Source organism: Pseudochaenichthys georgianus, chromosome 22 (assembly GCF_902827115.2).
Source record: "Pseudochaenichthys georgianus chromosome 22, fPseGeo1.2, whole genome shotgun sequence".
In the NCBI taxonomy this organism is placed as follows: domain Eukaryota; kingdom Metazoa; phylum Chordata; class Actinopteri; order Perciformes; family Channichthyidae; genus Pseudochaenichthys; species Pseudochaenichthys georgianus.
Genome location: NC_047524.1, coordinates 18,307,898 through 18,321,474, shown reverse-complemented (window position 1 = coordinate 18,321,474; position 13,577 = coordinate 18,307,898). Strand labels below are relative to the sequence as shown.

At 43.4% G+C, this 13,577-nt stretch overlaps 1 protein-coding gene across 1 annotated transcript in view; it reads left to right on the top strand.

Annotated features, from left to right (window-relative positions):
- The window catches only part of LOC117467677 (pleckstrin homology domain-containing family G member 3-like), a 33,811-nt gene extending 20,669 nt beyond the window's left edge, over nt 1-13,142 (top strand). Inside the window, 21 exon segments of the mRNA XM_034111481.2 lie at nt 1,724-1,824; nt 4,063-4,132; nt 4,231-4,277; nt 4,369-4,519; nt 4,812-4,943; nt 5,368-5,550; nt 5,686-5,778; nt 6,001-6,087; nt 6,175-6,205; nt 6,376-6,477; nt 6,576-6,608; nt 7,304-7,314; nt 7,652-7,987; nt 8,755-8,871; nt 10,168-10,570; nt 10,573-11,616; nt 11,722-11,809; nt 11,811-11,979; nt 11,981-12,050; nt 12,053-12,247; nt 12,250-13,142. Of these exon segments, the coding sequence (XP_033967372.1) occupies nt 1,724-1,824; nt 4,063-4,132; nt 4,231-4,277; nt 4,369-4,519; nt 4,812-4,943; nt 5,368-5,550; nt 5,686-5,778; nt 6,001-6,087; nt 6,175-6,205; nt 6,376-6,477; nt 6,576-6,608; nt 7,304-7,314; nt 7,652-7,987; nt 8,755-8,871; nt 10,168-10,570; nt 10,573-11,616; nt 11,722-11,809; nt 11,811-11,979; nt 11,981-12,050; nt 12,053-12,247; nt 12,250-12,365 (3,579 nt within the window). The 3' untranslated portion in view covers nt 12,366-13,142.
- Nucleotides 13,143-13,577: the final 435 nt, after the last annotated feature.

Here is a 13,577-nt window from a genome sequence, read left to right as displayed (position 1 = left end):
ACACCTCCATCTTTACGCCAACTGGAGAAATAGTTGTTTTTTCTATAGGCTACAGTGTGGGAGCACAGTCTAGTACAGTTGTATCCTTTATCCTTTTATGATTACAGTATGGCTTCAATCAAAATGATCCCCTGCAGCTCAATTTAATTTCACACCGAGCCTTGAATCTGACGGTGACATGTGAAACTCTTCCCTCATTTTGGCATTGTCCCTTTAGCAAACTAATCAAAAGCTTCCACTTGATATTGACACTGAGCTCTCTGGCAGCTGTTGTCCTCTTTCCCTTTAGATCTTGTCCCTAATCCTCAAATCATCTGTCTATCCATGAAATCAAGTTTTAAGAACAGCTGTTTATCCCAGCTGGTCTTGCATGTCCAAAGACATCCCAACACACCCAGAGAAATCATAGTTGATCAAGAATGTAGTCAGTGCTTTTTTTATTTGACCTATAACGGCATTAAAAAGGACAAAATAGCCTTTCATATTCTTTAAACAGCTCGGCATGCAGCACTGTAAGCTACATGCATAGTTTAGACTACAAACATAGCATCAAACCTCTGACGCTAAGCTAAAGGTCACATGTTTATGGTATGAACACTGGCGGCGAGTTTTCTATAGGAGACTATGAGACGCCCTGCCGACTGCAAGTCAGCATTGCTCTCACTGCACTGGAATTCTCCATCCATGACTGACAGCAGTTCGTGTGTGTGTGTGTGTGTGTGTGTGTGTGTGTGTGTGTGTGTGTGTGTGTGTGTGTGTGTGTGTGTGTGTGTGTGTGTGTGTGTGTGTGTGTGTGTGTGTGTGTGTGTGTGTGTGTGTGTGTGGTGTGTGTGTGTGTGTGTGTGTGTGTGTGTGTGTGTGTGTGTGTGTGTGTGTGTGTGTGTGTGTGTGTGTGTGTGTGTGTGTGTGTGTGTGTGTGTGTGTGTGTGTGTGTGTGTGTGTGTGTGTGTGTGTGTGTGTGTGTGTGTGTGTGTGTGTGTGTGTGTGTGTGTGTGTGTGTGTGTGTGTGTGTGTGTGTGTGTGTGTGTGTGTGTGTGTGTGTGTGTGTGTGTGTGTGTGTGTGTGTGTGTGTGTGTGGGGCTGTTTACTGGTATGCTCTTTATATAGTCGCTGCGTGTGTGCCTCTCGTCAACTTACTTGTTTGGAGATGTTAGTTTGCCACATGAGCGTGTAATTGACCCACAAGGGAGGATAATCATCCAGATGCCGGCACATTTATTCCCCGTGTTTTTTTTGTTGATATTTGTATCTACTACTGAATACTCTTGGGATCCTGGGGGGAGGGGGGGGGGGGGGGTCTGATACGGGGAAGGGAACAGGCTGTTTTGATGTTTACGGTCTGGGTACCACAGAGCCTCTTCCAGACGGTAACACTGGCTTCAAGTCAACGGAACAAATCCTTAAAAGGATCCTTTTAAAAATCACATCAATTGTATGTGAAAAACTGTTTTTATTAAACCGAAATAATAAGTAAGCCTTGAAATCATGATGTTATCCTTCTTTATATAGGTTACATTAGATCACATGTCATTCAGCCCCACACTGTAGGAGTCACTTGATCAGACCAAATGTCATAGGGAAACATCATGAGGATGTAACAGGAACACAAGGAGGGTGCTGTTGTTCAACATACATGCTCCCTCTACTGGTAAGAATTCTGAATTCCTGCATGACTCAATATGTCAACAGATCATATATAACTTCATTTCTGCTGTGTTTCCAGGACTACTTGGCTTACATTATCGATATGAATAACCTTCCTATACGGCCAGAGCAAGTGTGTGGCCTGTTTGGGAACATAGAGGACATCTATGAGTTCAACAGGTGAGTCACACGCACACAATACTAACACAAAGAGCATTCTAACCATACTACATCTCATGTGTTCTATTGTAAGATAATAAAAGAATGTTAAGAATGCATGCTGTTATTTCACTTGTCACTGCTATTTCTTACTCTGACACGGAACGGATGGAAGGAACGACAGACTTAACACCACACACACTCCTGTAGACTTTACACCACACACACTTCTGTAGACTTTACACCACACACACTCCTGCAGACTTTACACCACACACACTCCTGCAGACTTTACACCACACACACTCCTGCAGATATCACAGAATCGGGAAATGCTTGCTTCGCATTTATGTCAGCAAGTACTCATTGCTGACCACACTGCTTGCCAAAACACACATTAACATTCCTCTCTCCTCTCACAGCAAGGAGCCTCCCCGGTAATACCAAGGCTATCGTACAGCTCTGAACCACAAACGGGATGATTTGATTCCTTATTACTTTCTAATGAAATTCTAACCAGCTGTACAAGACAGATTCTGACAGATTTAGGATCTAAAGGGACATATATTTCTTGTCAAACTGCACTGGGAAGCTGTGATTTCCAAAAGTTAGCACTGAAGATAGTTAAACAGCCGATTCGAACCATTTGGAGAAAAAAAATATTTAACTTGCGATTATTTTTGAGATATTATGCATATAATATGATTGGAGGGAGGGAATTCATTTTTTTCATTGTCATTGAAAAAAATGTTAAACGTGATTCATTTTTTGCAGAGATCTGTACTAATTAAGAGGTTTTTTTCACTCTGAAATATATTTATAATATTATGATTTGTATGCCGGATCTTTTCCTGCGATTTTTTTATATTGCACCAGTCCATTTAACAAACATTCCAATTTTTAAAGGGGACCTATCATGCAAAATGCACTTTTTGATGTCTTTTATACATAAAGATGTGTCGGGGAACTCACGCAGCGTCAGAAAATAAAACCCTCTCTCTTTTCCTCCGTACCCAAATCTCTAAAAACGGGGGTACAACAGAGCTGATCCAGATTTGTGTCCGATATGACGTAATATCGGAGATGTGGACCCACAGCACTATCAGAAAGTTTCTATCAGAAACAATGCCCGACTGTTTTGGACGTAATATGGTCGGTGTTCACATTAGCATCGCTAACACTCAGAGCTAACCTGTACTGGAGAGCACGTGTGTGAAGAAGCAGGAAATACAAAGGAACTCACCTTGTGGTATAACCGGCAAGAGAGAAAGCCTTTGAGCTCCATACTGTTTCAGAAATAATCCATGATACGGCGTTTCATCACGGCAGTATTTAGTTTAGACAGTAGCTGCCGGGTCACGCATGAGCTCAGCCCCCCTCCTTTTTTAAAGCTTTATACCCAAAATCAGCACTTTTGAAACAGGAAGAGAAACAGAGGGATATGAGGCATGGCTAGAATTGGTGATCTGTTTGGTATTTTGAGCAAAACACTTCATAGACATGTTTTTTATATATTTGTATATATCTGAGACCTATGCTATTGCCTAAAAATAGCATGTTAGGTGCACTTTAAGTCTCATCCCTACATTAAACCCTTTTTCCACCTCCAAATATTGACAAAGTAATCATGCGATATGAACAAATATTGACATGGTGTCCGAGACACATCTCAGCACCAAGATTTTCCTCATTGTACCGTGAACATGTTGACATTATTCAGTTTCGGTAGAGCCACGCAGTCTTTGATCTGAGCGCTGTGTGATGAATTGTGTTTGATTCACATATTTTCATGTGTTTTGTTAACTGAGCAGGTTTCGTGCAAAGCTGTTCATTGGTCATGTTCAGGTTTTCTGTGCGGCTGGTTTTTTCCACACTGACCCTCCCCTCATGTAGCCTCCTTCAGTCATGCAAATGTTATTATTGAAGTGATGTCACACCCTCTCAAGCATTTAGATGCTGTACAACTCTCATGTTGTGCTTTCCCTAGCTCTGGATAAAGCTTGTTTTTCATGCGCCTGCTGAAGGCATGGAGAATTCCAAGTCAAATGCTTTATCTTATCAGTCTGATCATGCAACAAAGTTAATGTTTAACAGTGAACGCCGCCATCTAGTGGACATTTTCAACAAAGGTCATATCTCTGAGAATTAGTATGCGTTTACTTTGACACTCATCATGTCCTTCCCTTCTTTTTTTGTATCCCTTCTAGAAATAGAAATTTGGTTAGCAACAGTAACACTCAACTTTCTTTCTGTTTTCAGTGAACTGCTGCAGTCCTTAGACATGTGTGAGAACGACCCTGTGGCTATCGCCCGCTGCTTTGTAGATAAGGTTAGAGGAACTAAAACGTCTTGCTCATGCTGATTTACATTCATATCTTCAAGGAAATAAACTCTAGATGTCTAATTGTCGCACTTGTGTTTCCTCAGAGTGAACACTTTGAAATATACACTCAGTATTGCACCAACTATCCCAAGTAAGTAGCTAGAGAACATTTCTTTTAATTCAACTTTTGCTGAAGTATTTTCTTTGATTGTAGTGAAATGTAATTCTCTGCTGTCCCTCAGCTCAGTGGCAGCACTGACCGACTGCATGGGGAGTAAAACTTTGGCCAAGTTCTTCAGGGAGCGACAGGCTGATCTGAGGCGCTCCCTCCCTCTGGGCTCCTACCTGCTGAAGCCGGTCCAGAGGATCCTGAAGTACCACCTGCTGCTCCAGGTACACAATGTCCACAGTGGTCCATATGCTGACTGCAGACTGCAAGCTTTGCTACATCGAATAGCCTGTGACTGGTTACCAGTTCAAAGAGTGACATTTTTTCTATTCCGGTTCTTTGATTTGCCTAGATATTAAAGGCATTTAGTATTATATAAGGTAAAAACAACAGCCGCCAAATCTCCACAATTATTTATCTGGATACACATCTCTCTTTGTTTAGGGAAAGATTTTCCTAGTTCCCTGTTGGACTATCTTGTGAGAGGTGGTAACTGTCCCTGCTCTCTGTTAAAAGGAAATAGCGAGGCACTTTGACCCGGACGAGGAGGGCCATGAGGTTATTCAGGAGGCCATAGACACCATGACCGGAGTGGCCTGGTACATCAACGACATGAAGAGGAAACACGAACATGCTGTCAGAGTGCAGGTCAGACCAAAACGCCACGCATGCATGCCAACATCCTCTGGAAATGTGCATTTACAGGCAGCTCTGTCACACCCTGCTGTCTTTTTCACACTGGACCTTCTGATGTTGTCATGTTCGTCCGTTATCTAGTACTTCTGTCGCTTTCGTGTCTTGCGGTTGATTTCACCTTCTTATCTTTCATCTCCTGCATTAAGGTGTGGTTTTAACCTCCAAATCATCAAGTATTGCTTAACAGATGTTGTCCAAAGCTAATCCATAACCCTTCACAGTTTGTTGTTGACCTTGACACATTTCTCAAGTCTAGCAGCATGTTAAAGTGAGTGCAACTGCGTCATCTTCTTCCTTGCTTTCTAAGGCTGGCAAGCGTTTCCTTTCATGCTGGAGGAACAGTGCTGACAGTGGGGGTGTGTGCTTTCATGTGCAGGAGATACAGTCTCTTCTGATAAACTGGAAGGGTCCTGACCTGACCACCTACGGAGAGCTGGTGCTGGAGGGAACCTTTCATGTCCTGCGGGCGAAGAACACCCGTACGCTCTTCCTCTTCGAAAGGATGCTCCTCATTACCAAGAAAAGAGGAGAACACTACATCTACAAGATCCACATCTCAGTAGGCCTTTTCACATTGTTTTCATTGATTTAACAGATGTAGGAGAAAGGTCCTATTTTCTGTTGGGTAGAACATTCTGACCGACTCATTTTGATCAAGCCTCAGCTAAATCGCTACATTACATTATGGTTGCAGTGCGCCACCCTGATGCTACTCGACGGTGCAAAGGATCCCCTGCTCTTCAGTGTCATCCATTTCAAGCATCCCAAGCAACCCCATACTGTGCAGGTAACTGTGAACACCAGCCTGTTTCCTTCTGCAGCACTATTCCAATAACAGTTTAAATACTTGAACATATATAATATTAACATCTGTGTTGACCAACGCTTTGTCTGAGCGCCAGTGATTTCACACTGCAGTATATCTCTGTTCAGTATGCATGCATGTATCTGGTTTAGCTTCATTCATGTTGTTGACTCTTTTCTAAATGATAAGTGCTTGTTGTTACAGGCCAAGTCAGTAGAAGAGAAGCGTCTCTGGGCCCATCACATTAAGAGGCTCATTCTCGAGAACCACAACACCATCATCCCACAGAAGGTAAACAACAACACCACGAGCCGTTTTATTCTCCTTAGCTTCTGAAGGGACACCTCGTATTTAAACACGCTGTCTTTTTCTTTAAAGGCAAAAGAAGCCATCCTGGACAACTCTAACTGTAAGGGTCACAACTTGTGATACGACAATTCAACTGTTTCCATAGCAACCAAAGATGCTTCTCACCAAAGAACAGGGTGTTTTATTATCAGTGGAAAATGTGCTGCTGAATCTGAACAGGAAGGCGTGTCCCATAAACAATCTATCGTTAATCTATCCCCCGCTGCTTAGATCCGGGGAAGTACCACTATAGTCCTGAGAGGCTGAAGAAAACAGAGTCCTGCAATTCTGACGACTTCCACGATGCAGGGAGAAATGGGAGAAGGAGATCAGGTATAAAAACACTTATTCATCTTTTTGTTGCTTTATAAAAATAGAATTGATTTGCTGATCTTTAATCGTCCTTAACACAACATTTTCTCTCTTGTTAGAGCCTGCAAAACAAATCACGAGGACCACAAAAGGTTTGTACCTGTGTTTTTGTTTGCTCATAGCACCGGATGTTAAGTTTGGGAGCCTTAGTGCAGCTTCATTAACAGTGGGTCAGTTTGATCCACATTCTAGATGTTATTTGTGTGTTTAATAGGAATTGCCCATATCCCTTTTTGCTTTGTTCTCCCTCAAAGACACCTGGGAAACAGATCTAAAGACACACTCCCACTCCACCGGCCTCTCCCATAATGAAGTCAATTATATGCCACATTGGGGGAAGGCTTTGTCATACACAAGCACTTTTCAATAGTCAATCTTAGCCTTCATCTCCCATATCGCATCTATTCTAATTGGCCGTTATGGAAGAGGAAACCTCTGTGTTCTTGTCCTCAGCTCTCCTTTTGCTCACAGTCCACATCCAGTTTTTGAACCAATGTAATGAAGAAGCAATTTTCATGTCAACCCCCCTCATCCTAGTGAGGGAGTAAGTCATCACTTCCTGGCTAATTGAATCATGTCCAGTTTGAGCCTCTGAGAGGAAGACGTTTCTAATTAGTATTTATCTAATCACACGGTCTGGGCCTCGCTCCGGCTCTGCTAACTATAATTGTGAAAGATTCATGTGATGCTCGGGTTATTTTATTACGTTATATTCCCCTTGAGATTGTTATTCCAAAGTTATTGACCATTCTCTAACGTTTATCTCTTATTTTTCTCTGTTCTGCAGCCGTTTTAAAGGTAAGTGCTGAAATCCAAACGGATACCCTTTTTTCATTCTGTCCTCTTTAAATGTCAGTGTGTCAGTGAGATATGGTGAGATATGGTTTATCCAGTATTACTCTGCAGTCCAACTTTTCTTTCCCAATTGCTAAATAACTCAAAACTAAAAATGAGAAGGTACAAACCTTATCTTCACCAAACATACTTGGACTTGCCCTGGATTACAAAAATCATACCTCACCTATTCTTTAAGCGTCTTTGTGAGGATTCCATCCCATTTAGTCTTTGCAATCCCACCACGACTTAGCACTGGCCTTCCAATAACAAACCACATTTCTATGACTTCACGCTACAGCACGCAGACAGTGAGGGTGCACTGCTGGGGGAGAGGTGCTCCCTTCAGCCGGACACTAGTGTCAGTGCGCTGGCCTCCAGTGTAGGCGAGGAGAGGTCATGTGTGGAGAGTCTAATTCCCAGAAGGCACTCTCTGGAGCCCCTAAGTCCTACTAACAGTGACCTGAAACTGGTCTCTCTGGAGCTGGAGAAGGCAGAAGAGGAAGAGGAGGAGAGTTACACGGAGGATATACTGATGGGAGACGACCAGGTAGCCGACTTTGCCAGCTCAGTGCTGGCGGCCATCTCCTGCTGGCACTATAGAGCCAGGGCTTTGCTTTCTACTCACTTCACAACGGTGAGGGTTTCTGACACCCACGGGTTTCCTATTTCCTGCTCCCTTCCACTGGCTTACCAATACTCACCGCCACTCTTTCTCCCACGCTTGCTCTCTTCTTCTTTTTTCCCTGCTTCATAAATAGAAACAACTAACACCTGCTACCATTTGCACTGTGCTCATCGAATGCCTCAGGTTAAAGTCCTCCTATTGAAGTGCATGGACTGAAGTTCTCCCAAAACCGCCGAGTGTGAACTCTGAAACATATGGGGAACATATGGGGGTGAAACTTTAAAGTCGGACTTGGTGCATGCCTTTTGAATGTATTGCTTTTTTATGGAGGTGGAGGTCATCCCACTGTGCATGCACGGTTCTCCTCTGTGTTGTGTTCTCATGCGTATAGTTCCAATGTGCTGTGCTTCATGATTGATGTTGAAGCTAATGCTATTGCCTGCATTTCCATTCAATCCAGTGGATTAATGCAAGCTGTTAAATGTTGTTTGACTTCAAAGGTTATTGTAGTAATCTAATTGAATCATCATTATAAAAGCAAAGGCTTTGCTCTTTGGTATTTCATAATTGCATTTCCCCTCTGAATATTCATAGTCATAGTTGGAAAGTCTTTGTGAGGGTTCATTTGTATACCAGTATTGTTTTGAACATGAAAACAATACTCGTCTTTTGAAGACTCGTATCATAGGCTATCAAGGCTGACCTTAAGACACATGAACCTCAGGATGTTTTAGTATACAAACTGGCAGTTTAATGTCCTGTATTTTGCTCTTCAGGATGATCAGAATAAAGATACGGCTGAACTGAAAACTACACGGACGGAGGAGGTAGAAACTCACAGCCAGGAGGAACAACATGTGGATGTGGCTGCCAAAGAAACTCCTGCCACACAGGTACTTAACAAATCATTTATAGATTTGTAAAGCCATTCATTTCCACAGGTGTCTCAGGCCACGTGTGACATTCACAGTTTTCCTATCTATCCTCATGTCCTTGGTATTGCCTGAAGTGTTATTAAGCGTGTTTGTAAGCCTTTGCATATTTTAAATTGACACACTTTTGATCAATTTTCTGCTGTTATACAGCCTATATGATGATGCACTAGACCAGGGGTGTCAAACTCAAGGCCCGCGGGCCAAATCCGGCCCGCAACTTCATTTTATGTGGCCCCGCAAGAGCTTGCAAAGAATATAATATGTTTATTATACAGTTACATGCTGTTTTACAGAAGCACATTGCCAATAAACATGTCCCACAATGCATCTCATTTTGTGACATGCGCACTGAAGAGACTTGTAATTATTTGCCCTAGACTTCTGCATTCAGACGTAGTTTAATTATGAAGTTATTACCCTATCCGATAATAATCCAATGCAGAGGCAATAATGTAATATAATACATTATTTTATATATTTATATTGTCTTAAAGTTACAACCGGCCCTTTGAGTGCAACCATAATGCTAATATGACACCCCTGCACTAGACATTTCCATAGGTTTCCTACCTTATCATTTCCAATAGGGCATTTCTCTCAGGCCTATTTGAAAACTTTCCTGGAGCTATACTAGTGCTGATGTTTACTTGAAGTCTGCACATTTAAAATGCTTCACACACACACACACACACACACACATTGATATTCTGTGATCAGAGCTCCCACTGAGAAAGGCAACCTTGTAGTTTGGAGCCGTTACCGCCTGATTTTCAAGATAACTTTGCTAAACGGCCCCTGTGTCTGAGAAAAGTGTTCCTCATTACCCTTCCTAACCTTATCTCCACCACACAGCTCCTAGCTGCACTTTCTTGCAATTGCCCACACTCCAAAAGAGGAACACAACACCTGCAAACTAATTTAGATAAATGGCCGACTGAGGCGACATCACCAATATAAACACGGTTAAAGCCGCAGACACAGAAATATTCCCCACTAAACTCGCAACAGGAAACAGAAATGGTCCAACAAAAGGTCATTACTACCCAAGCTGTAAATACATTCCCAATGTCACCTTAATTTCTAGCCACAGTTTCATATTGTACATAAAAACATTGTTATTAAGCTCAAGTTGGACTCAAAAGATAAAAGACACGCATCATAAATTGTGGATGCTTTAGATTCAATTGCCTCGGTCCATTAATGGCCAACATAATGTCTCATTCCCCCATTGTAAACACTCCTATCATGTTTCAGGCCAATGTGGAGGAGCTGTGCCCTCCAGATCGTGTCCCTCAAGTGAAGAAGAGTGATCCTCAAGAGGTGCATCACCCCCAGCGCCCAGAATCCCCCGTCTCCCCTCTCCAACAAGATGACGACACCCAAGAACCTCTAGATACCTCGAGAGAAACTGTGGAAGAAGGAGAGAGTGACTCCTCCGTTCTCCAAGTGGATGAAACGAGCGTACTGACGAACGGGGGAGCTTCAGAGGAGGAAGAGGAGGAGGGTCTCTCAGACGATAAAAGCATCCTACCTTCCTCTGTGTTGGACCAGGCCAGCGTGATAGCAGAGCGCTTCATCAGCAGCCTGTCCAGGAGGAGCAGCCTGGTCTCAGAGGACTTGGGGTCCCTCGCCTGCCCCTCGCCCTCAGTAGAAAATGAAATCTTAAAAAGCCCTCAGCTTGCATGGACTTGGAGCAACACGCCCGGATGTTGGCTCAGTCGTCTCCAGAGCATCAGGTGACCTCAGAGACTGATCTGTCAACGCCTACAAACGATCCTGAACTGCACGCTCTGATTGAAGGGGAACTCGGGTCCACTCTCTCCAAACAAGACCGCCTCCTCATCCGCAAGATCAGAAGATACTACGAGCACGCCGAGCACCAAGACGCTAACTTCAGCATCAAGCGCAGAGAGAGCCTCTCCTACATACCAGCAGGTCTGGTCCAGCATCTGAGCCGACAGCTCAACAGTGTTCCTCAGGAAGAAGGTACCCCGGTTAGCAGGAAAGGCCTCTCTCGCAACCGGCCCACTTCCTGGTCAGTGTTTGACCTTCCTGGCTTGGAAAAGAATCGGAGCGCTGGCACTCCTCAAAAGACTGAACCACAGAGGGCAGTGGGAGCCAAGGCTAGGTCTCAGAGCATTTCTGAGGCCTCAGCCAGCACAGAAGAAGAGTTCCGACCTTCATCAGAAATGCACAAGGTTTGGCAAGAAATGGAGATGGCGGAGGAGAACGAGCACGTCCTGCAGAGTGCAAAGGAGACTCTTAGCGACTCGAACTTAGATGTGGCGCAGGATACCAGCGCAGACCTTTCAGACGTTAAAACCAATAGGCAATCATCTCTGATTTTAGAAGAGTCTGAAATAAGCTCCGCCTCAGATCTCTCCCCCATCTCATCTCCTACAACAACCTTTCCAGCCCTGGAGGGTGGATCCAGTCAGGACTCTACGTCTCAAGACAAGAGCCATGCCGACCAGGCCCAACTACCCAGGATCACAAGCTTACGGGCAAGTCTGGACGAGGACCAGATCCTGCAGGACATGGGGAAGATGAAAAACAAGGTGTTCCAGCTCGCACGTCAGTACAGTCAGCGCATCAAAAACAACAGACCATTGGTCTGGCAGAGGAACCGAGAAAAAGCGAACCAACAAGCCTTCAAGAGTTTGCCTGCAGTTCAAGAAGAGAAAGTGCAATTGAGGAAAAAGGGTAAATTAGATGCAAATGATTGCCATGTTGCTCTCTTTTGCAGTGACCTACTTCTTTAGCTCATGTAGAAAACTGAACAGCGTTTTGTGTCTGTTTTTTGTGCAGGTAACCCCAACCTGAGATTGCCCTTGAACATTTGCGATCAAGCGGTCATCCATGAGGAGCGTTCTCCAAGTCCGGAGAAGACCCCAGCTCTGCAGCCAGCCCACAGAGCCCGCCCCGGAGACCGAGGCCTTCCATTGGCCTCACGTACAGGAGCTGCGCACCAAATACACAGACCCCTCCCACTCCTCCAGAGTAACCCGTAGCTGCACGGCCCCAAACGGGCTGCTGGAGTGCAGCACAGAGCGGTGCAATGGCTGCCTCACACAAGTACAGCAGCTCCTCTGACCTCCACGGCGCTCCGACTGACTCCCCCAGCCCACAGTCTGAATCGGGGAAACAAAGAAAGTTGTGCTGTGGAGGATTGGGACCCAGCCCCTGCTGTGCAGGTGGAGCTCCTTAGACCACATGTTAGGGTCTCTTCCACTCAATGAAGTACAGAACCTTAAGGACCCTGTGAGGACCTGCCTGTCAGTCAGTCAGGTGTCTCTGACAAAAAGAGAAACAGGCAAAGATGGGGACAGCGTTCTCCACGAGGAGCTGACTGTACCAATAAGTCTGCTGCGCCGGGTTCAGGGAAAATTACAGAAAGTAATCTGGTGAGAAGCTTACGAGAGAAGTTCCAGAGCTTGAACACCAGCTCATGAGATACGATTTCTGAACATTTTTATTATCAGGGACTATCATGTGAAAACATCGTCTGCCTGACACTTCCTGCCCTGTTTCTTTTTTACCCCCAAAAGAATGCAACTTGTCTGCACATTGTTTTCACAATAGGTCATGGTGATGATGTTTGCACCAGTGAAACTCAAAGGGATATAATTGGTCTTTGGTGAGGCCAATAAGTTGCATGCAAATTGTCTTTAAATAGGAGTTTTGCAATATTTGTACATTGGATATTTGTTTGCACTGTACAACAGAAGTTTATGTAAAATGTGTATATAGTCCCTAGTATCAAATTGAAGATTAGGTTCTACTTTATTCTTATGATATGCATCCATTTGGTTTCCTCCCACTGTTGGTGATTGTTGCTATAAGCACCATGGCACTATTTTCATTTAAGATGTCGACTGCCAGCTGGAGTTTGAGGGGAAGCAAAAAGGTTTGAGCACAAAACCAAAGAGGTTTTTTTTTTTACATTTCACTTTAATGCATGTCACAGCAGTAACTTGCTTCTACGTTAACTGTAGCTGCTTCTTAACCCCTTCTCACTTAATGTGTCACTGGAGCTTTTATTTTTCTCAATAAGTTGTATATTTCCTCTTTAATATTATTTATGAAACTGTACATTTTTGAGAGATTAGCCTTATGTAAATACTGACCCGTAGCAAGCCTTTTTACTTTTCCATTCCAGAACATATATTGTTTCATACTTGAAGTTTCCCATATTTTCAATAAAAACAGAAATGGTAAGTGTCCACAAATGTCTCCTTTTACTCTGTCATGCATTTGAAAACCATTGCCGAGCCTTGTTAGATCTACAACATCCGTGGTCCACTGGTTAAAAGAAATGAAGAGTGCTTTCATATTCAGACTCACGACAGCACTACTTTTTGCAGGATTCAAAGAGAGTCAAGACCATTGTACAAGTAATGTGTTTTATTGCATGATTTTGTATTCTGAATTACATCTCAAGCCGCAAAACTAAACTGAACTGACTTCAAGGTTTAAATAAAATGTGCTCTCAGCAGTAAATCTTGCATTTGTGACAAACATTTTTTTATTTAATTAATGATTGGAGTCTCTGGGTCCTAAAAAAAAAAAAGTAACATTGTCTTTATCTGCTTTTAAATATGATTTTTAACTTGATGTCTCTTACTATAATCATTATAATCTAACTCTATGGCACCTACAAATGA